The 22,912-nt window shown below is 45.5% G+C and overlaps 1 protein-coding gene across 2 annotated transcripts in view; it reads right to left on the bottom strand.

Annotated features, from left to right (window-relative positions):
- The window catches only part of PIGN (phosphatidylinositol glycan anchor biosynthesis class N), a 1,076,629-nt gene that overhangs the window by 595,791 nt on the left and 457,926 nt on the right, over window positions 1-22,912 (bottom strand). For both annotated transcript variants that reach the window (XM_086965406.1, XM_086965407.1), the window contains exon 15: window positions 21,749-21,931. In XM_086965406.1, coding sequence (XP_086821532.1) covers window positions 21,749-21,931 — 183 coding nt within the window. The remainder of the gene's footprint in view (window positions 1-21,748; window positions 21,932-22,912) is intronic.

The raw sequence follows: 22,912 nt of genomic DNA, 5'->3' as shown, positions 1-22,912 counted from the left end.
TGATAATGGCCTACAAAGTCTCTTCTGTTAAGATTGCAAATTTAAGTCCACCACAAATAGCAGAAGAACAGGAATGGCAAGTTCATTGTTACAAACAGTTCTCGAGAATGTAGACATTATTGGCCCTGACCATCAGTTGAGAGGTTTTCACCCAAAGTGCTGGCTTCAGCACCCACACTTGAGTTTTACATCAGTAAGGGATTATGGTTTCTTAAAATGACCAAGCTAACTCAATTTCTCTATATGTTTCAACAAATACTCTTGGTCATGCCATGTGAAATCTAGATACTGTGTAACTCAGGCAGAAACACTAGAAGGAAATCTTAGAATTCAAAAGTTCTAGGAGCCAAGCCTACAATGAAAACCTATGCCATCCTCATTGACAAAGAAAATAGCTTTAAATTGGTACAAAATGTTTGCTAAACGAAAGGTGCAAATGTATTTGATATAAATCCCCCCAGAGCATTTACCTAAGTACTGGTACATTGCACCACAGTGATCCCTGCAACACTAACTATTGCCCTACATTTTCATCAGGAGCTTTCCCATTTATGAAGGTAATTGGAGTGGGCTGGTTGTGGTTGATATTCATAGGATATTGATATTAACACTGTCACAACCTGCTGGACTTACTGATGTGACAGGTTAAGAATAGGTTTGACAGGATGATTTTGCTGTTTGTCTCTATGTTGGTGACTTACAAGTTCACTATATCCTGCTGAGGTGGGTGGCTCTCCTGCACAAGCTACAAAATGTAGAAATTCATGACCCCTCCTCTAAAGGGTACTATATCAACATGAAGTGGGACTACATTGATTACCTACCCTGAGATAGAGCAGAGTCAACTCAACTCAACGATGTTGTCTGTCAAGAAATAACCATTAGTTAATTATGTGCCCCAGTACTGAATATTGGGGCTCCCTGTATGCACACTGCGACCAACAGGAATCAAATAACAGATGTAGATTATTGGCCAAGCAAATTAAAAAGAGCATGGCTATGCTACCACAGAGCCCACGCCGCAGCTGTTTACAGAGGATAACTCTGGGGGCGGAGAGGAACCCATCAACAGTTTGACTATTTTCAAAAAGCAGATTAAATGTGAGGGTTTCAGTGGGAAACATTCACTGGTCTTGCAAATACTAAGAAAACTGCCACCACAGTCACCTTACTAAAATCCACTGTGGCATAGTCAGAGGTTTGTTTAATTTTTATACCCACTTAGAGAAACGTAATTTTATCATATGCTAAATGAATTCATAACATTAAAAACATCACAGAAGAATGCCCTTGGTTTGCCTATAAAACAGAAATCTGTATTGAAAAAGGTCCTCTATATACCTGAACTACAGCAGATCCCTAAAGGCTCTCTGCCTCGGGTCAACTATTAACTATTTTCAAAAACTGCCTTGTAACTGACCAAGTGCAAAGCACATCAAATCAAATGTGATCAACAAAATAGATTAGGAAATCATCTATGACCGCTGATAAAGGTGTAATAAAAGCCACAGAAACGCTACTGGTGTACTGAAGTCAAACAGGCCTTTATCACAATAAAAAACAACAACCTATGGAATGCATCCCAAGTCTCCTTTCCCATATAAACCACACTTACCACAACCAAGACTAAGGATCTCAAAATACACTACTTAATCTTGAAGAAACTTGAAGGTCAGCCCCTCCTCCCCAGCAACGCCTTCCCCTGCCCGCTGGCTGGCGTGAATAAGGGAATGGACTATTGCATGGGTATGGAACTGCCTATATTCAAAGCAAGGGGATGCCCACAAAAGCCCCCCAAAATATGGAAGAGGTGGGCGGACTATTGAGGCACATATCTTCGATGTAAACAGAGACAAGAATAATGGGGCGTTGGCGTAGTGCTCAAAAGTATTTATGTGGGATCCATCAATACCTAGGTCACAGTGGCTTGGGGGTAACACTAAGAAAGCCTACTGAGGGGATATAGCACAGTTGGTTACAGTTCGGACTGTTAAAGTTGTGTTTTATGCTATACTTCCTGTTATTGTGTATTATTTGACGAAATAGCTGTCAGCATTATTAACGTGATCCATGATGTGGCCAGCTCTGTCGACGAGATAATGATTCAGAAAAGGGGGGGTGGTGATGGACAGAGTTTCTGAATTAAGCAGAATACTCCTACCCAGTCAACAGATCAGGGCTTGATCCATCACCGTTTTTTAGCTTACTGCACCATCCCAGCTCAGAACCTGGCTACATGCAAATTAGTCTGTCCCTGGCCCAGTGCATCATGGGAACAGGGCAGACCAAACTACCAAGCCAATTCTTTTACTGGAAAGGAAACAAGCTTCCGGGGACCGGTTTCTGGCATTACCGCCGTCATCGGCCGGGCTTGCTTGAATCCTGATGGTGCAATGAGCAAGGGACTCACATCTGAGTATACCCTTCCACGCTTATGGTGGACAAAACGATTCAGAAAAGGGAGGCAAGGCGGTAGATAGGACTACGCACGTTTCTGCGTTATCGCGTTCATCAGGTCACCGACTTATTGTCTCTCACTTATCTGCATTTCTAAACTTACAGGAATGAGTGGTGCATAAAGTGTGGGAACGTCCACCGTAACACTCCATTATATACACCAGATATGCACACACAGGTTTAGGAAATCGTGGCGTGCAGTAGGGAAGTTAAATAAGTGATACACCTACCTCCAGCCTGGGGATTTTGTGAATAGGAGAAACAGGCAATTCATAGGTATGAGCCACATACCTCATGTCATTAGTGTCCAAAAAGCACACACAAGATAAATTGATATACTCAAAGAATTAGACTTTAGTTTTTGCATGAGACATTGTCTACCATTTCCATACAGTCAGGATGGAATCGAACCTGGATGGTTATCATTTATAACTGATTGCCAGGTCTGTATCCAACAAGTGACCTAGCTTCGCCTTGGAGTCCTCTACTACAATTGATCTAGCATGTGGACTTGAAATTTAATTCCTGTGTTGATGACACCCAAATGTATAAGTGGGTGAATGGCATAATCAAAACTTTGAAGACCTAACACATAGCACAAACAAGACCAGTAGCTAGTTATTAGGTAATGGGTTGAAGCTAAAGCTAGAATTCAGGACATGTTGCTGGGGACAAGACATACCTGTGCCTCTCAATTTACAAGACCTACATCTCCAACTTTGTTTGGGGCCCCTAACTATTCACTGACCGGGTAAAAACGCTTGGTGTTATCTATGGGTGGAGATATGAGCCTTAAACTACACATTGGCAGCATTGTGAAGCATTGCTGGTGCAACATGTACCAGCTTTGTCAGATGTTATATTTCGCCCAATCAGAGATCCACAGCCTTGTGACAGAAGCAGTCATCAATTCAAAACTATGTTACTAGGATGCTTTATTTGGTGGCCTTCCAGAAAGACAGCTGATTCAACTTCACAAATTACGGAACGCTGCATTTCACCAAATTGTTAGACTTTGTGGAAAAGATCTTGGTTCCCATTGCACGAGATCCTTTCATTGACGACTGGTAAAAGCTTTAGTCCTGTTTCAAAGGTTGACACTAGTCTTTAAGTAAGGTTATGACCAGCATGAACAAGACCTTTGTGTCTTATAGAGAAAATATATCCCAACTAGAACAATAGGAACCAGCACATTAGTGACTTTTTCTTCCCATAGTACCTCGACTGAAATGTAAATTTTGGGGGTTCTGAAGATTATGAGTACTCAGTCCCAAGTTCTGTAATGAATTACCTCCACTACACTTCCAGAAGTCCGCCAAAGACATTCATTTCTGCCAAGTGTTTTATTCACTATTGGCTGCTAGAGATCACTATTCTTGGCAAGTAGATGGAGTTCAGTCAACGAGGCATGATTTATAAATAAATTAAATGCCAATAAATAATGTCAGAGTGCTGTCTCAGGACAGTCTCAGTCATCCATTTTGACCAATTTGGTTCAAGGATTGATACATGCATGGGGTGCTGGATGACCTGACAATGGCTCACACTGATGGCCCACATGCTTATACAGCTCCAGTGCTCATTATCAGTTGATACCATTCATCACAGTGTGTAGCTAGAGAGTGTCTGATCTCTAAAATGATTGGACAGCCTTGGGATGATCTAGCTGCAGTATTTCAACAATCACAGCAAGGGAAGTCACTTGACAGGAGTGGGCATCACTTGTGGCTATCATTGGTTTTTACAACTCCCTCTCATTTCAAATGCTAAACTGAGTGGGACACGGACACCCTGGATTCACAGTTGCGCTCTCCAAATTCCTGTCTATTTTCAATACATTCAGATCTCTGAGGACGGCTTTGGCAGTGACTTAAACTGGAGTAAGATCCGTTCTAGGAACACAGCTATAATTTCAATTCAAAAAGGACATTTTAATTTGTCCGAGCATCTCAAACCAACTACAGTTAAGACTGCAAATAGGTATAAAACCTAGACAACATACATTTGTAAAAGCCCCATGTAGAACCCTCTGTTCAAAGCCTTTCACTCATGATCTCTGCCCATAAAAAAGCTCAGGGATTAAGTGTTTGCTGCTAACATTTGAGTAAGACTGTATAACACACTTTTAAATCCCAGAAAGGCCAATTAGGCAATACTCCTTAGGAAGTTGAGCCTGGGAAAAGTGAGACTTTCTATTTATAGCGCTGTAAGAAAGCAAAATATGAAGCAACAAGCACAAGACAACACAATATTATCATTATTAGTGGTAGAAGTTGTTGTAGTAATATTAGGAAGAACTGTAGAAGTAGTAGTAGTAGTAGTAGTGGTAATAGCAGAAGTATGTACTCTGACACCTATCTAAAAAACTATCTGATGAAATTCAGAATGTGTTACAGTTTACTGTGTGCTTCTAGTAATACATATGGTGCATTCTAGTCCAGGCCGTCTTTATTTCTTTCTGACGTGAAAAGATGTTATGGAAGAAATAAAATATGAAAATACAGCGCAACAGCAAACAACAGCAGGCAGCGTAACACAGCTATATGTGGTGAAAGAGAGGGCAGGACTAAAACACATGCTGTTTAAAAAGTGGTGAAGAGGGGGGGCGTGGCCAACTGCCAAGCATGGCGGCAGCTTGAAGCGGGAGCTCCCTAAGGCATATCGGCCCGCAGTAAAATCCGTTCATCTATCCGTCTCATCGCCCGCCCGAAGTGGCGGTATCGGCTCGGGGACCCGAGCGGCACTCTTTGATCCGGTCCCGGCGGAGATCGGGAGCCGGGAACTGCTCCGTCTGACAAAGACGTACTGTGGCCTGTGACTGCCTGGCCGCACCGGCCTTGCGTATCTTCTGGGCCCCGGCGGAAGTGAATCCTGGTCGGCTTGGGCGAGGTGGCGTCGGCCGGCCCCTTCGGGACACAGTGGCAAGGTTTGCTCCGACGGTCCACACTGCTGGCGTGAGCCCCCGGGGGGGCAAGAAGGACTGCCGCACCAGTACTGGCTGAATAGAACAGTGAATTGCAGTGCGGGCCCCAGCGCAGACGGAGGTGCCCCTGGGTCTCGGCCGGCGCCATATTGGGGACTGAACTTTGTCCAGCACAACACACGCAACGCACGGTGAGGCCGATCGCACCGGGGGCCCTGGCATCCTCCCGCAGTGACATTACTATCTAAGTCCCCACTTAAGACTAACGGAGGGGCAGGACTGGGCCCCTAGATCCCGGCGCAGTGCTCTGCAGCGGAGGGGGACCGCCCGGGGAGACCGTCCTGGAGGCGCTGGGCACGCTGGAGAACAACATAGCGGTGGACGTCCCGGCGGGAGGCGCTTCTGTTCATCGGTCAGTGACACCCTATAGCTGCAAACGTGGGGTACCATCCTGCTGCGCAGGGGGGCCTGGCCAGGAGATCGACGAGGGGTCCTAGGAGCCCCGAGACAAGGCACAGCAACATAGGCACGGGGGCCGGGGTGGACGGCCGCTCAAGTGAACACCAGTGAGGAGTTCTATACCGGGAGCCGTGGAGGAGAGGCTGGAGTGGAGGCACCGGGACTAACGCACTGACCAACGCGACGGCTAAGGTGGCTGTACCTCCGCCACCGACTGAAGTGAGCCTGGGCCCTGTGAGGAGCGGAACCAGATCTTGGAACCCGTAAGACACTCACCCGACTGCGCTCCCCCCTGCCGAACAAAGGAACCACGCAGCTCGTTGACGTGTGGTGTTGTGGATACCGCTAGGAGCCAGCTATACGTCCACAAGCACAGCGCCATGGCAGGCAAGGGAAATAGGAATACGTCGACAGAGGCGAAACTTGACAAATTTGCGTATAGCCAACACGGGCACACTCAGGTCGGCGGGCGGAACTCCACAGGCGCAGCCCCGGACACAGAAGGGACTAAAAAGGTGACCTTGGAGGACATTATGAAAACCCTATCCGAGGTACAGTCAACGGTGGGCTCCATTTCCTCAGAAGTTACTCTGCTTCGGGCAGACTTTAAGAAAATGTCAGAAAGGGTGTCTCAGGTGGAGGTGGTTACAAAATCGCTCATTGAGGACACCTCAGACCTGCAAATAGCGATGGAGCGAATGGAAAAAGTCACTAAGCAACTACAGGAGAAGCTTGACGATCAGGAAGGACGCTCCCGAAGAAACAACGTGCGCATCCTTGGCCTGCCGGAATCGGAGGGAAAAGGCGCAATGGATCTGTACATCGAGGACCTCATTAAAACTAAGCTGCAACCTAAAGGCCTGTCCCACTTTTTCTCCGTTGAGAGGGCACACCGGGTGCCTGGCGGAACGCCCAAGCCGGGAGCCACACCGCGGCCTGTACTGGCTAGACTGTTTAACTTTAGGGATAGGGACGCAATCCTGCAAGCGGCAAGGGTCTCACCGCCTGTCAAAATTCAGAACTCGACTTTGGCCTTCTTTCCGGACTACACGGCGGAGGTGGCCAGGCGCCGGAAGTCATTCACTGAGGTCAAAAAGACGCTTCGTGACAGAGGCCTACCATATTCGATGCTGTTCCCTGCCAAATTGCGGATTGTAGCCGAAGGGAAAACGTGGTTTTTTGATACGCCGGAGGGGGCGCAGGAATGGCTGGACGGATGGAGATAGATGGGCCAACCCCAGCGCCCACACAGGGAACGCCAGAACCATCGCAACGGCAGGCCAGCGGAACAGCCGTCCAGTAATCCCTTGAACGAGGAAGGCGCCGCAGGACTGAAATCTGATCTTGAAAGGGACCCACTTGATTCAGGACAGCCAGTCCGGGTTTGATTAAATATGCTGCATGAGGGACTGCACACTTGCGGCATTTGGGAACCCGAAGCTGATGGAGCTGAGTAGGGCGGGCATTGGCCGGTGCCTGTAGGGGTCTCACCAACCCCACGAGCAAGTAAGATAGTTGGGGATGGGATTAAGCACTCTGCCAAGTTGGGGATGCGGGCGGGAGTCAGTCCGTGGTGCAGGGGAGCAGGGAGGGGGTGGGGGGGGGGGAAAGTTGTAATGTTAGCGTTCTTGTTCTTTGTCATCACTAATTTCATATGGTACACGGTCCTAACACAGGCCATACATTCCTGGTACCCTGGTACACGACACTACGTCTGCGTTACATCCTACTGCCACACATCAATCACACTAGTCACACACCCTAATGGCTCACCAAGGACACGTTGCACCCGTTGAGGGCGCCCAAGCAATGGCTGCAGTGCCCCCCCTGAGACTGCTCACATGGAACGTTAGAGGCCTGGGGGACAAAATTAAAAGAGGTTTGGTCTTGCAGTCCATCAAACGCCATGGGCCTGATTTAGTGATGCTTCAGGAGACACACCTGGCAGGGAGTACGTGTAAAGCGCTTGACAGACGTGGGTATGCCATGGCAGTACACGCAGAATTCACTACGGGCTCCAGGGGCACTGGGATACTCCTTAAAAGGAACTCGTCCTTTATGGTGGAAAGCCGCAAGACGGACGATCAGGGTCGTTTTGCGGCACTGCATGGCCAGTGGGAGGGATGGCCCCTCAGTGTGATATCCGTGTACATCCCCCCGGCACTCCACTCTACGGCACTGCCGGCACTTGGGCAATTTCTCCTTGACCTCCCGGAGGGTGACATGATCATTGGGGGAGATTTCAATGCAATAACAGACCCCTCACTGGACACCTTTCCCGTACGAGACCGCCCGAGAGGGGCTGCCACGCTTCCTGGTTTTCTGACCGCAATGGGCCTCACGGATGTGTGGCGTCAGTTAAACCCCGCAGCGACTCAATACACGCATTACTCCGCTACACATGACAGTCTCTCACGTATAGATTACTTTTTCTTTTTAGGGGTGGGACTGGGATCGGTGGACAAACTAGAAATTCTGCCCAGAGGCATATCTGATCATTCCCCAGTGTCCCTCCGCCTTACTACCAAAGAGAGGAAGCGCGCTAGAATATATCCGATATACCCTAACTATTTAACAATCCCTGGTATTAGAAAGAAACTCAAATTAGCCACTTCACACTACTTTAAAGAGAATGAGGGGACAGTGTCCTCGCCCTCGGTGCTGTGGGAAGCATACAAAACAGTCCTGAGCGGCGCGGCTATAGCGGCGATCACAGGGCATAAACGGGATTCCAGAAGTGAGCTCGCGAAATTAGAACTGGCACTACACAACGCAAACAACACCCACATGTCAGACCCCACCCCAGAAACAGCGCGTTTGCTGCAACTCCGACAGCAGCAACACCAGGCTCACCTCACGACGACTATTAGGGGACATCTGGCAAACACCGCACATAGAATATATGACGTGGGCGACAAGGCTGGGAAGATGTTGGCTTGGTTAGACAAAAGGGGCGGCTGTAACAGAGGGATACAAAGACTCTACGCGCATGATGGCCAGCTACAGACACACCCTGAACAGATAGTGCGCACCCTAGCACGACATTATCAGGAGATATACACCCCGGAGCGGACCGTCACGGCACAGGAGGCGACGGCATCACTCGAACACATTGATATCCCCGTGCTTCCGCTAGAAGCACAGCAGGAACTAGATGCTGACCTGACGGAGGATGAAATCCAGTTGGCTATACAGGCGTTGCAGTCCGGCAAGGCACTGGGGCCCAACGGGCTACCCATAGAATGGTATAAGGCAACGGCTTCTGTATTGAGTAAGCCCCTGTTGAATATGTATGCTGAAAGTGTGGAACGGGCGGAGCTCCCGCTTGACCAGCGCATGGCCACAATCGTAGCCATACCTAAACCAAATAAGCCACTGACTGCATGTACTTCATACCGACCCATTTCCTTGCTTAACGTTGAAGCAAAAATCCTAGCAAAGCTCCTGGCCAGTCGTTTGACTCAGCACCTACACACCTTAATACATCCCGATCAGTCGGGATTCATGCCGCACAGGAGCACAGCACTAAACCTACGGAGGGTCCATGGAGTGCTGGCGCGTGCACATCTCCTTTCGGACCAAGCAGTGATTCTATCCCTGGACGCCAAAATGGCCTTCGACTTGGTGGAATGGGAATATCTGTTTGCAGTCCTTGTTCGTATGGGCTTTGGCCCGAAATATCTCGCATGGGTACGGTTGCTGTACACGTCACCGGTGGCACAGGTGGTTGCAAATGGTCACATTTCACCAACGTTCCCATTGGGGCGCGGGACTAGACAAGGGTGCCCGCTATCGCCCCTACTCTTTGCACTGGTGCTAGAGCCACTGGCCATCTTGCTCAGAGCAACGCCACTGTTCCGGGGCATCACTTGGGAGGAGGGGTGGGAGGATAAAGTTTCCCTATATGCAGATGATATGCTGATTTATATGGTTAACCCTAACGAAGGGATCCCTGCCCTGTTGAAACTTTGCGATGAACACGGAAAATCATCAGGATACACCCTTAATTGGTCCAAATCGATTATATACGTGCTTCATGGCCCGGACCCACTGTTGCAGGACGACTGCCCCCTGACGTTGGCAACCGCCTCCTTTAAATACCTGGGTATTTTCATCACCAATAATGCCGCAGACTTCTATGCCGAAAATTTGATGCCACCTCTGGTCCGCCTACGTGCGGATGTGAAATACTGGGCGACCTTGCCGCTGACCCTCCTTGGGCGGGCGGCATTGTATAAAATGATGGCTCTCCCCAGATTTCTCTATGTGCTGGAAAATACCCCTTATATGGTGGCACCGCGTTACTTCAAACAAGTCGCTGCACTAGTCTCCAACTTACTGTGGAGCAACGGCCCAGCTCGTATAGCGCATGACAAATTAGTGAAAAGCTGGTATGAGGGGGGGATCGCGCTACCCAATCTTCAATTGTACTATTGGGCATCCCAACTTAAGATAATAAATCACTGGATCCACGTCCCACGACGAGACCCCGCGTACAAGGCGGACTGGTCGCAGCTTGGGACGGACGGTATGCTCTCCGTGTTGTATAATTTATCACAAGTCAAACACCTGCTCGGTCCGACACATCATACGGCGACCTTGTGACATGCAGCACAATCTCGATTGGGTTGGAAGGGGAAAATTACCAAGATGACGCCATTGTGGGACACAAAATCACTGGGAAACTTACGGACGTGTAAGGGGTTCGCACAATGGGACCACATAGGACTTTCCACGGTGGGGGACCTTTGGGACAAAGGCACGGTAATTGCTTTTCCACAGCTCCAGCAACAATATGGTCTGGGCCCCACTGAAACATTTAGATATGTGCAGATACGACACGCACTACTACATGCAATCCCGCTTGACACCACACTCCCAGAGTCATCGCCATTAGAGGATAGACTACTGACGGATTTTATGGAACAGAGGGCAACCTCTCTCACATATAAAAAGCTGGTTAACAACCTGACGGATCCCACACAGAAACTTAGAGAGAAGTGGGTAAGGGAAATAGGAGACGTGGACGAGTCAGAGTGGAACGAGGCGCTTGCATCACCAAGGGAAGTAGGCATTTCGGCTAGGTTCCGGTTAGTGCAACTCAAGATATTACATCGCACTTATTACACTAGAACGCTACTTCACAGAATACAGAGGGCGCCACACCCCTTCTGCCTCAGAGGTTGCGGGGAGGAGGGAACTCTGTTTCACACACTATGGGAATGTCCACAGGTCCAAGAATTTTGGAAGCAAATTATGCGCACGGTATCCCAGGCCATTAAACTTTCAATCCTGCCTGAACCCCGTAAGTGCCTATTGAACATTTGGGACCCTAATGACCTGGACAGATATGGTCTGCTATGGGTCACGTTGGCCGTAACAGTGGCTAAGCGAGATATTGCACAAAAATGGGGTGCCCCGGAATTGCCTACGGCGGCTGGTTGGATCAGAAATATGGACCTACTGATGGTAAAGGAGAGGGCGGTCTATGTACTACGAGCCTGCCCTCGTAAATGGAATAAGGTCTGGACACCCTGGAACGAATACAGGGGAGAACCATGTGAACTTCTACCGGAAGACGACGAATCGGACTCGGAGGAGGAGGAGGATTAGAGAGGGCGGGCACAAGTGGTGAGCTATTGTTCATGCTGGGGTGGCGCATGAGTGTAATAATACCTTTGCTGTTGTTCTGGTCGTGTGCTGTGGATAATAACTAGGTTTGTGCAGGTACTATCTACTGTTAAGTGATAACACTAGTTGGGTTTTATTGTTTTTTTTAGTCAACTTCTGCTAGGAACAGATAACTGTGTTGAAGGAAGACAGATCGCAGAATGACCAAATGGGTTTGTTATAATGTGTGCTGCAATCTATAAGACACGGTCACTACCATCGCCTATCCATGTCCTTGTTAAGACATCAATTATCCCGCGTCACAATGTGATTTGTACTATCCGTTTCAATTTATAGTGACCGAAGGAACTGTGATAGCGACCTACGAATGTGATATTGTGAATATACCTTCTGCCTTCATGTTAATAAAGATTTAAAAAAAAAAAAAAAAGTGGTGAAGAGTTCACGTGAGAACAGAATGAACGACCCTTAAGGTCATAGTAAAAGGAAAACCTGTGTTTGACAAGCCTGAAGGAATTGATGGCCTTAGCACGCAGGCACACAAGCACATATTCTGTGTTTGCAATAGATTGATGCATGATTAGACAATGAGTTTTTAAAAAACAAGGAAACCCAAAAGGGGCCTTTGGACCATGGGTCATATGTTTATTGAAAGGAACAAGGGTCCTAAGGAGTTGCAATATAGAAGTAGATGAAAATATAGACCACAATAAGTGCTATATTTTAGCTCCCAAGCCCAGCCGGGCGAGGAGTATTTTATTTTTAGAGATAACAAAAGACTAAATGACCTGGAGGGGGTCAAATAAGAACATTTAGATAGGGCACAATCCTGTACCTATCCCAAGAAAATAGAAAAACCATAGAATAAGGGAAAAGGTAAGTAGAAAGAAAGGTTTAACAGGCAAGTAGAAATTTCTTTGGAGCCAAAAAATGGCTTGCGAATTAAATGATCAATTCCGCAAGTCTCAACAAACAGTGTATACAAATTAATATATGCAATAAATTACATGTCACACTGTTTTTAGAGCGTCAACGTTTCGATCCCTATGGCTCCTAATGAACCGGGATCATCATCAGGACTGTTTTAAATCACTGCCTGTTTACAATACGAACGCCTGTAAAAGTAAAAAGAGGGGGAAAAAATTGGAGAAACAACATAAGGCATCCGCCTGAGATCATAGAGTTAGAAAACATTCAGCAAGGTCTATGTATAAAATAAAGGCCACTCTTAAATACATCTCATAGTGAATTATTTATCTGAAATAGCGGTGAGTCGTGATGTCATATAAGTGACAGGATGCTTTGTCGTGGTTCCTTATGCATGCGTGCATTTTCATGTAGCACAGTGAAAAACGGCGCGGTGACTAAGTGATTAAGTGGTCATTCTTTTCTAGTCTGTTCGCTAGTGCATATAAAGGTGGGCGGCGAGATGTCTCAGATTTAAGTTATGCGAAGACGGAGCTTATCTCACATGGGGTGCTTGTGACTGTGGTAAAACAGTGAAGTTCAGAATGAGTCGCCTAATTGTGATCCTGCATGCCAAGCGAAGTTTGGGAAGATTTGCGGTCGACGTGGGTGAAGGGGGGTGGTGGTGAACGTTGGTGAGAGGAGCCTTGGCCTTCCGAGTCCATGAGAGGCATGGTTGGACGCTGGACTGCAGTCGGGCAGTTGCCAAGCCGTCTGAAAACTGAGAACGAGTGATCATAAGATTAGGGATAGTTCTGATCATGCAATTCGTTGTTATTGCTAGAGCAGGGGATAATTACCTTCACGGGTCCTGGATCAGGGTCGTGAGGTCACGGTTCTTCCTTTGTGGGGTGGTTGAGTTGACTCCTTTACTTTTAAAGTCCGGGAGCGGGGAGCTAAATGGTAAGAAAATTGTTTTTACCATTAGGGACGGGCACTTCACGATCTAGGTTGGCGTGAATGGCGGGTGAGGATGGGCGCTTACCTTGCTTCATAATGGAAGCTGCGGTGGGTGGGAGGCAGGGACACGAGGGTCTTCTCCCTTGTTAGTTGGCGGAGCGGGTGGGCTCCTTGGATTTTTGGTCCGCAAGCTCGATGCTAAATGGTGAAAATGACATTTAGAGAAGTCCCTTCATAGTTGGGGTTTGTGAGTTAGGGCGAACTTGGAAAAAACGCTTACCTATCTTCACAATGGAAGCGGCGGTGGATGGGAGGAAGAAACACGATGGTCTTCTCCCTCTGCTGTGACAGCGCGAATCCGCTGTGCAAGTGTGCCTCGTTGTTTGGTCATTATGGCTGGTGAAGTGCCAAAACTGAGGAAGGTTTTTTCACAGGGGAAACCCAACTGAGGAAGGACAAGGTACAGCTTCCTTGTGTTTGGCGGCCATGACGTGACTCCATGTCCATGATCAATGTGATCGAGCACCATCCCTTCAACCCCCTAACCGATACCCTGTGCACCATGGACATGGAGTCTCTGTATACTAATATCCCACAAACTGCGGCTCTGCTTGTTATACAGAAGACTTTAGATGGTCGCCCACGACCACATGCTATTCCCACATCATTCATTTGCAAATTACTGGAACTCTGCCTTACCAGAAATTTCTTCACGTTTCAAGGCCTCTTTTATCAGCAAATAAAGGGGACTTCTATGGGCACGATTTTTGCCCCAAACCTGGCCATATTGTTTATGGACGAAATAGAAAGGCAGGCAATTTTGTTACCTTCTAACCCCTTCTTCTCCGGTATCATCATGTGGCGCAGATACATTGATGACATCTTCATGATATGGAGATTAGACACCAATGTACTGCGCCACTTTTTACACTGGATGAATAACAACTGTTTGGGCCTCAAATTCACCTCCACGTCTGATAACACTTCCATAAATTTCTTGGATTTGACAATCTTTCATCAGGAAGGCGAACTACTCACAAGGCTATTTAGAAAACCCACTGAGAGGAACACTTTGCTAGAATACACGAGTAATCACCCCAGAGCATTGAGGGATTTTTTACCATTCTCCCAATTCCTACGGATCAGGAGAAACTGTTCCTATAGAGAGGATTATTTTAGAGAAAGTACCATCCTGGCCAACAAACTCAAAGACAGGGGATACCCAAAGAAAATTGTAAAAAACGCCCAGAAAAGGGCCTGGTATCGCCCACGTGAAACACTGCTTGTCCCAAACCCAAAGAAAAACATGGACAGAATAGCATGCGTTACAACTTTCTCTCCCATCTCCAACAATTTGAGAAAAATGATTCTAAAACACTGGCCGGTGATTAATGCAGGCATTCTAGAAATCGAGCGACCCCTATTCGCATTCAAAAAAAGCAAGAATCTAAAGGACCATCTGGTCCGCGCAGCGCTCCCCAGTCCTAACCACTCTTCTACACTTGAGACAGCATGGGGTCTGTCCCCCATAGTTGGACATGTCAAATGTGGTGGATGCACAGTATGTAATTTGACAATCGAAGGTAAAACGTTTGTGTTCAATAATGTCACTTTTAAATGTAACACCCTCACAAATTGTAACACAAGCAATGTAATTTATCTTATCCAATGTCCGTGCAACAAAAACTATGTTGGCCAAACCTCACAAAAAATTAAGACCCGTGTTTGCCAGCATAGGAGCCGCATCAGATGCCGGACAGCGAATGCCCCACTAGTCGAACACTTCATGGAGGCAAATCAGGATGAAGACGACATTCGGTGGACTGTACTAAAGGCATTGAAACTTCCCCAAAGAGGGGGCAGCATGTCCAGCCTCCTTAACAAAGGGGAATTGAAGTGCATAATAATGCTGGACTCTATTCGAAATGGACTGAACCGGACAGAGGATTGGACTTCGCTAATCTAGATGTCTATGGATGCCGTGTTAGCAGCCATGCTTACTCAATGATAAAGTGACTCATGACAAGCAACATAAAAGACTTGTACAGATTCTCTCTGAAAACCACACAAGCCTTGAGTTGTGAAGAAAATAGAAATTGACTTTGAATGTCTTACCATTACCAGGCTAAAATCATTATTGTTTTAATTGTTTTATATTCATATGTGTATGACTGTAGAGCACTAAAGGCCCTCACTCCTCATGGTTATGAGCACATAACTGCACTTTAAACCACCACAGAACTCACGGTAATCACTGGCCGATGTTAAAATCGCTTTTGGCCCAAAAATACCGCTGCCCAATCTATTATGGCCGCTGCAACACAACCTGATTGCACAGCCCCTACTCAGTCAATTTCACCACTCCATCATGGCCGCCAAACACAAGGAAGCTGTACCTTGTCCTTCCTCAGTTTTGGCAATTCACCAGCCATAATGACCAAACAACGAGGCACACTTGCACAGCGGATTCGCGCTGTCACAGCAGAGGGAGAAGACCATCGTGTTTCTTCCTCCCATCCACCGCCGCTTCCATTGTGAAGATAGTAAGCGTTTTTTCCAGGTTCGCCCTAACTCACAAACCCCAACTATGAAGGGACTTCTCTAAATGTCATTTTCACCATTTAGCATCGAGCTTGCGGACCAAAAATCCAAGGAGCCCACCCGCTCCGCCAACTAACAAGGGAGAAGACCCTCGTGTCCCTGCCTCCCACCCACCGCAGCTTCCATTATGAAGCAAGGTAAGCGCCCATCCTCACCCGCCATTCACGCCAACCTAGATCGTGAAGTGCCCGTCCCTAATGGTAAAAACTATTTTCTTACCATTTAGCACCCCGCTCCCGGACTTTAAAAGTAAAGGAGTCAACTCAACCACCCCCCAAAGGAAGAACCGTGACCTCACAACCCTGATCCAGGACCCCTGAAGGTAATTATCCCCTGCTCTAGCAATAACAACGAATTGCATGATCAGAACTATCCCTAATCTTATGATCACTCGTTCTCAGTTTTCAGACGGCTTGGCAACTGCCCGACTGCAGTCCCGTGTCCAACCATGCCTCTCATGGACTCGGAAGGCCAAGGCTCCTCTCACCAATGTTCACCACCACCCCACTTCGCCCACGTCGACCGCAAATCTTCCCAAACTTCGCTTGGCATGCAGGATCACAATTAGGCGACTCATTCTGAACTTCACTGTTTTACCACCGTCACGAGCACCCCATGTGAGATAAGCTCCGTCTTCGCATAACTTAAATCTGAGACATCTCGCCGCCCACCTTTATATGCACTAGCGAACAGACTAGAAAAGAATGACCACTTAATCACTAAGTCACCACGCCGTTTTTCACTGTGCTACATGAAAATGCACGCATGCATAAGGAACCACGACAAAGCATCCTGTCACTTATATGACATCACGACTCACCGCTATTTCAGATAAATAATTCACTATGAGATGTATTTAAGAGTGGCCCTTATTTTATACATAGACCTTGCTGAATGTTTTCTAACTCTATGATCTCAGGCGGATGCCTTATGTTGTTTCTCCAATTTTTTCCCCCTCTTTTTACTTTTACAGGCATTCGTATTGTAAACAGGCAGTGATTTAAAACAGTCCTGATGATGATCCCGGTTCATTAGGAGCCATAGGGATCGAAACGTTGACGCTCTAAAAACAGTGTGACATGTAATTTATTGCATATATTAATTTGTATACACTGTTTGTTGAGACTTGCGGAATTGATCATTTAATTTGCAAGCCATTTTTTGGCTCCAAAGAAATTTCTACTTGCCTGTTAAACCTTTCTTTCTACTTACCTTTTCCCTTATTCTATGGTTTTTCTATTTTCTTGGGATAGGTACAGGATTGTGCCCTATCTAAATGTTCTTATTTGACCCCCTCCAGGTCATTTAGTCTTTTGTTATCTCTAAAAATAAAATACTCCTCGCCCGGCTGGGCTTGGGAGCTAAAATATAGCACTTATTGTGGTCTATATTTTCATCTACTTCTATATTGCAACTCCGTAGGACCCTTGTTCCTTTCAATAAAAAAACGATTAGACAATGAGAGCAGGAGATTGAATTCGCCTAGAACACATGGAACCTGATAAGAGGTCTTAGGAGCACAATCATGATAGACAAAAACACAAATAAATATGCATTATATAGTAGAAGAATACTTAGTTTGTCAAGCATTGTTAGAACTGAAATAAAGGATGGGTAGAGAATTAGGTTAAAGTCTTGGGTCATAGGTGACCTCGTGTGTTTCCATAACGAATGTGTACCAATGTGTAACTGCCTAGTAATTCATTGTTTGAACTTTTGTATCTAGCATTGTTTAACTGGGTATAAAAATAGCTGCGAAGCATCAGATTGAGACCAGCTGTTTACTTGTGTGAAGACGAATGCTCAACCTGCTGCGACTGTAAAGAGCTGTTTTTACATTTGCCAAGAGGAGTCTGTCTTATTCTTCATTTTGAGTTACCCTGCAACAAAGACTACATCCTGCAGAGAAAGTTCTGACAGAACAGGCCTGGCTCACATATTGCACCTGTGTGCCTCTCTCTCAAGCTATTTTCAAAAACCCTATGTAGTGTTTTAAATCAAATAAGTCAATTGCCCAAGTCTCTAAATTCCTGCCTTGCCATTCGGCTCAGGTCCTAATATTTCCATTTTTTTCACACTGTGTTTAGCCCTCATGCCTCAGCGTTTTCTGTAGCTGCACCTTACCAGAGTCGGCTTGAAGGAAGGCCAGTAAGATTCCCCATAAAGGTTTCAATCCCCAGTCCAAGTTAGCTATTGCTAGCTTATCATTTCCTATATGAGGGCCAACCCTGCTAGGGCAACCTAATTTGGTCCTATATCTTCAATTTCCTCTGTCAGCAGACTGTGCTAACCCCATAAAATGATGCCACAGACATGAGGCCGGCCCTATTTTGGGTTATGAATCTTTTTAACTTATTCACATCACTTGACCTAATCGATGACCACCAAGTTTTATCTTTCAGCCAGGATAATGTTTTATTAGTCAAGAACCCACAGTGCTCTTGCCTTGTCAATTTGGGGACATTTTAAGTTCAACATTATCAACTGTGATATTCCTGTGGCTCACTGGCACGTCTCTCCTTCAACTTTTTGCCTGTAGACAATAATATATGTATTGTCAAATGGCCTTGCTTTGGGTCTTACCTCTTTTATTCATGAAGGTGTTTTGAATGATTTTTTGGCATTTTAGTTGCAGGATGTCCTGCTTAGATAGGCGAAGTCACCATAGTTCTATCAAGGGTCATGTATAAATGTTTGATGTTCTTCACAGATGTTGACTGAGTCAATATCATTTATATCAACAGACTAACCAGCCCCTTTTTCAGACGTGCTGAGCTTGGGGATACACTTTTAGTAGTAGACACCCCTTGAAAATCCATCTTTGAGGCTCATGATCTATACGTGTTGCTCCCTGTCAGGTGATGCGTTACCTTCTGTTTTTACATGAATTAACATTGAATGTTAGGTTGGAGGTGGAAGACATGCATGCTCAATTGTGGATGCGGCGGAACTCGTTTAAGCCTCTGGTGGCCATCAGCAACATTTCCCAGCTGGAGGTTCTTACCTGGATAGGAGAACAGCAATTTATCAGTGCTGATTTCAAAAGAGTTATGGGCTACTATGGCACATGTGGGACACAGCTCCAACTTCTTGATGATCTCGGTTTCTCCACTTCATTCCTGCTTTTGTCAAGCAGTGACAGTATCATGTAATTACTATGTTTAAATACTTGGCAACTAAATCACCAACTGGCATAGATTATTTCTTCTAGACTTTCATTACAAACTCTTCCTCCTCTTTTCTAGCCACATTGCTATGATCCTTCCTTTCCTCTTCCCAGGTTCTCTAAAAATTATTATGTGGTGACTGTTTTCTACCATTACTTCCCCAACACTACTCCGATGCTCTATGATGTGGATTTAATTGGATCCAATTTACTTGAGATCGCTAGTCACGGGTGGTGGCTGCCTGCAGATCTGTGAAGGTAGTATCTTCTGAATCCTGTTAATACTCTGTTGCTCGTGATCTAAGTTTACCCTGCACGAATACCAACCATACATAAGCATACAATATTTCTTTTGTCTCAAATATGTTTGTCATTATTTAGACAGTTGGGCCCGAAAATGGTCACCAGGGTTTCACAAGTTACAGAACACTATGTTCATTACCATATTTTCAATAACTATTGTTACTTGCAAATGGGGTGATGTTTAAACAAAATATAAAGGTGAAGGAGAGGCTTTACCAACAATGCAAACCACTTTGTTCAGGCCAAATAGTAATTCAGTATTTTAATAATTATGGGAAAGTCAGGGTACCTATTTTTGTGCAGGTCTCATACTTGAAGCCAGGTGTTTAAGAACCTCTGCTTCCCCTGGGACTACATTTCTGTTACTTTAATCTCACTTCACAATACTCCATCCTTATTTTCCTGAGTGTGTTGTTGCTCCTGTGGGTAAATGGCAGAACCCAGGTCTCCAAAGGAGTTCTGTCAGGTTCTGCACACCTCGGCTCAATGTTGTTTGCCATCCTCAGAAGCACTTGGTGCAGACGAACAGAAAGATGTAAAATAATGTCAGCAAGAAATTAAATGAATACGTGGGTACTTGGAAACTGTAAAAAAGAGCCACACCGCTGGAAGAACAACACTGTTTTGCTTTCTCCAGGGAAGCAACGCTGCACCGCCAAAAACAATTAAACATTTTATGTTCATTTTGTCTACTGCACTATTTGTCTTCTTCCTCAACCAACTACTTTTTCATCTGCCTTTCCAACTGAAACAGGTCAATATTGTGATTTTCTGCTTTGCTCCTCCACTCTTATTTCTTCATGCAGTCCTTGTGTCCATCTTTCCTTGCCACTAACTAAAGAGTATTATTGTTATATATGTGTCACCTCTCTGTCCTTTTGCTATTCCAGGTCTGAGGCCACTCCACTTTCATTCTCTGGGCTGAATAGCTCCTTATACAGTTCACAACTATCACAAATTCCAGGTCAGTTGTTTATTCACTCACCTTCCTCTCTGGTAAAGAATGACCTTGATCTAGAATATGCTAAACTACCACTCCTTTTCATTTGTTGTCTTAAAACATCAATTACTCTTTGTGATTGCCACCTCCTGTCCACTGGCTCCCCCAGTTCAGGATCAAGGAGAAGATCCAATGAAAAAGGTCTAACATTAAAAAAGCAAGGCCTGGTAAACATCATAAACATAATATTTGATCACATGATCTAAGATCTTTGATGCAAAAGAATTCATTTGTAGTTTCTGTCAGCCAGCATACTTGGTCAGAGAACTCCAGGTTACTTTCCCTTGCCTTTAACGTAGATATAGTTGTCCTATATATAATTCGCTACTCATTCCTAAAATAATTTCAGATCCTTCTGGGACCTTCATCTTCTTTTCCAGAACGGGTGCTCGAATGTCCTATGAGTACGATAGGACTGGTGCAAGAGAACTGTGCACCAGGGTTTTATCCAGCCTATAGCATAACAAGTTACTTGTGGAGAAACCTCTCCTGGAGAAGAACTCACAAGTCATATAATCCCATTCTAAGATTTACACGCAGATGCTGAAAATACAAGCTAGCGCAAACACAATGTCAGTGAGTTCCCCAAAACACGTTTCTATGTCTGAAAATTGAGTAGGAACAACGCAAGCTGTATGGATTACTATATGGAGGCCAACTCAAGATCAGGTAGACTTTGTAACCTTTGGGCTTCTGTATGACCCACCGCACAATGTGCCACCTTTCCACTCCAGGAGTCCGAGATATGCACAGTTACATAGAGCAATCTGATGAGATCTATAAGATTCAATGTGCTGGAGGATGCATAGCACAAAGAAACACCTCATAAGATAAACTGATCAATTCTGTAAGGTGGAATTAACGTCAGTTATCATACATTTTTAGCAAACAATAAAATCTAGGCGTTTATCAACAGTAAAGGTCAATCTCATCATCGCTAATTTGTTTTGAGCAATATGACCCTCATAAGAGTGGGAGAATTCCAATTTGATTGCAACCCTAGTAATGCGGTACTGACTGCCCTCACTCTGGCAATTGTCCCATAGGAAATTTCAGTAGGTAACCTTCCGTACATTACATAAAGTACAGTGGAAAATGCGCAGGAAAATCATATACCTGAGAAATGTGGTGAATTTATTTACCTCACCTGGTAAATATCGCATCCTGGAGCTATCGGTATTTACTGGGTGCGGTAAATACAACAACTTTTAATGGACCCTTGGATTCAGAGTCTTTAATTTTATTTGTTAAGAAAACTAACAAAGGGGAAATAACGTGTATTCTACGAATGATTCAAGTAAGCAATAATGCATTTATAATGCGGCCAGTGCATTTACTGTACCTTGGTGTGTTTCAGGTCACTAGAGGGTATATTAGTATACAGTTTCACAATCATGAGGATTACATATGACGTCCAACCGATGAATCCCAGGACGACACTCATGCCCAAGAATAGTCGGTCATATGTATGATAATATGACAGTCCCTTCAGAGCGAGGTTGATCAGTGATTTGCAAAGGGCAACCTAGGGGCAGAAAGGTACAGAATTTTCACACTGTAAAATGTAATCGAATGCATCAGTCATTAAAGGCACCAAATAAGAACCTCTTTAAAAGTCAGTTATTATAATACATACATGAGAACCACCCAGGTGTTGAAGTGTCTTGCGCAGAGTCACACAGGACACCCTGGAGCTGTTCAGATTGGATCTGCCCCAAGGCAAACCCTACAACCTACTCTTGAAAGAGGGGCTCTGGGATCGCACCACACTAGCCCCTCTGAAACACCACAGTAGCCCCTTTGACACATGCAATATTCTTACATAGTGACACGGGTACTCTGTGAGCATGTATTATTAGCTGATTTTCTTTTCCCTTTTCTTGAGATTCAACTTCATGTTGCACATTAAGGGGCAATTAAAATACAATGCTAGTAGAATTGAAGGCTGCCAAACATCCATTGGCTCCACTAAGGGCCTTATTGAATGCGGCGGCCAGATTGGTTATGCGCACCAAAAGAAATGCGCACAACTCCCCAGTCTTAAAATCCCTAAATTGGCTGCCCTATGAAACAAGAATACAGCTAAAGATTGCGTGCCTATCCCACAAAGCCCTTCATTACAAACCCCCCCAGTTATCTAGCGCAAAAGCTGGAACTGTCAGAGGGGGTAGACCCACTAGTGCTAACTCTCTCCTCCTGAAACCTCAGATCCTTCGCAAAAATAGAACGTGTCACCAAGCTTTTTCCGGCTCTGCACTGAAGAGCTGGAACTCTCCCCCCACCGAAATACGTAGAATCTCCTCCAAGGTTGCTTTCAAACTGGAAGTAAAAAGATTCCTTATGAACAAGTTCTTACCTTAATAGGGTGATGGAACATCCGCTCTAATTCATTGGACTTACACCTTTAAGCCTGCACTAGATGCTATTCTTATTGTTTGAATCATTTGCTCCCCTCCTAGTTCGCTATGTACCAGTTTTTATATTATTCTTTGTTGACCCTCCGTAT

This window comes from Lissotriton vulgaris, chromosome 4_1, assembly GCF_964263255.1.
Source record: "Lissotriton vulgaris chromosome 4_1, aLisVul1.2, whole genome shotgun sequence".
Classification (NCBI taxonomy): Eukaryota; Metazoa; Chordata; class Amphibia; order Caudata; family Salamandridae; genus Lissotriton; species Lissotriton vulgaris.
Note: the sequence above shows the minus strand (reverse complement) of the source record. Positions and strands in the feature narration are given on the sequence as shown.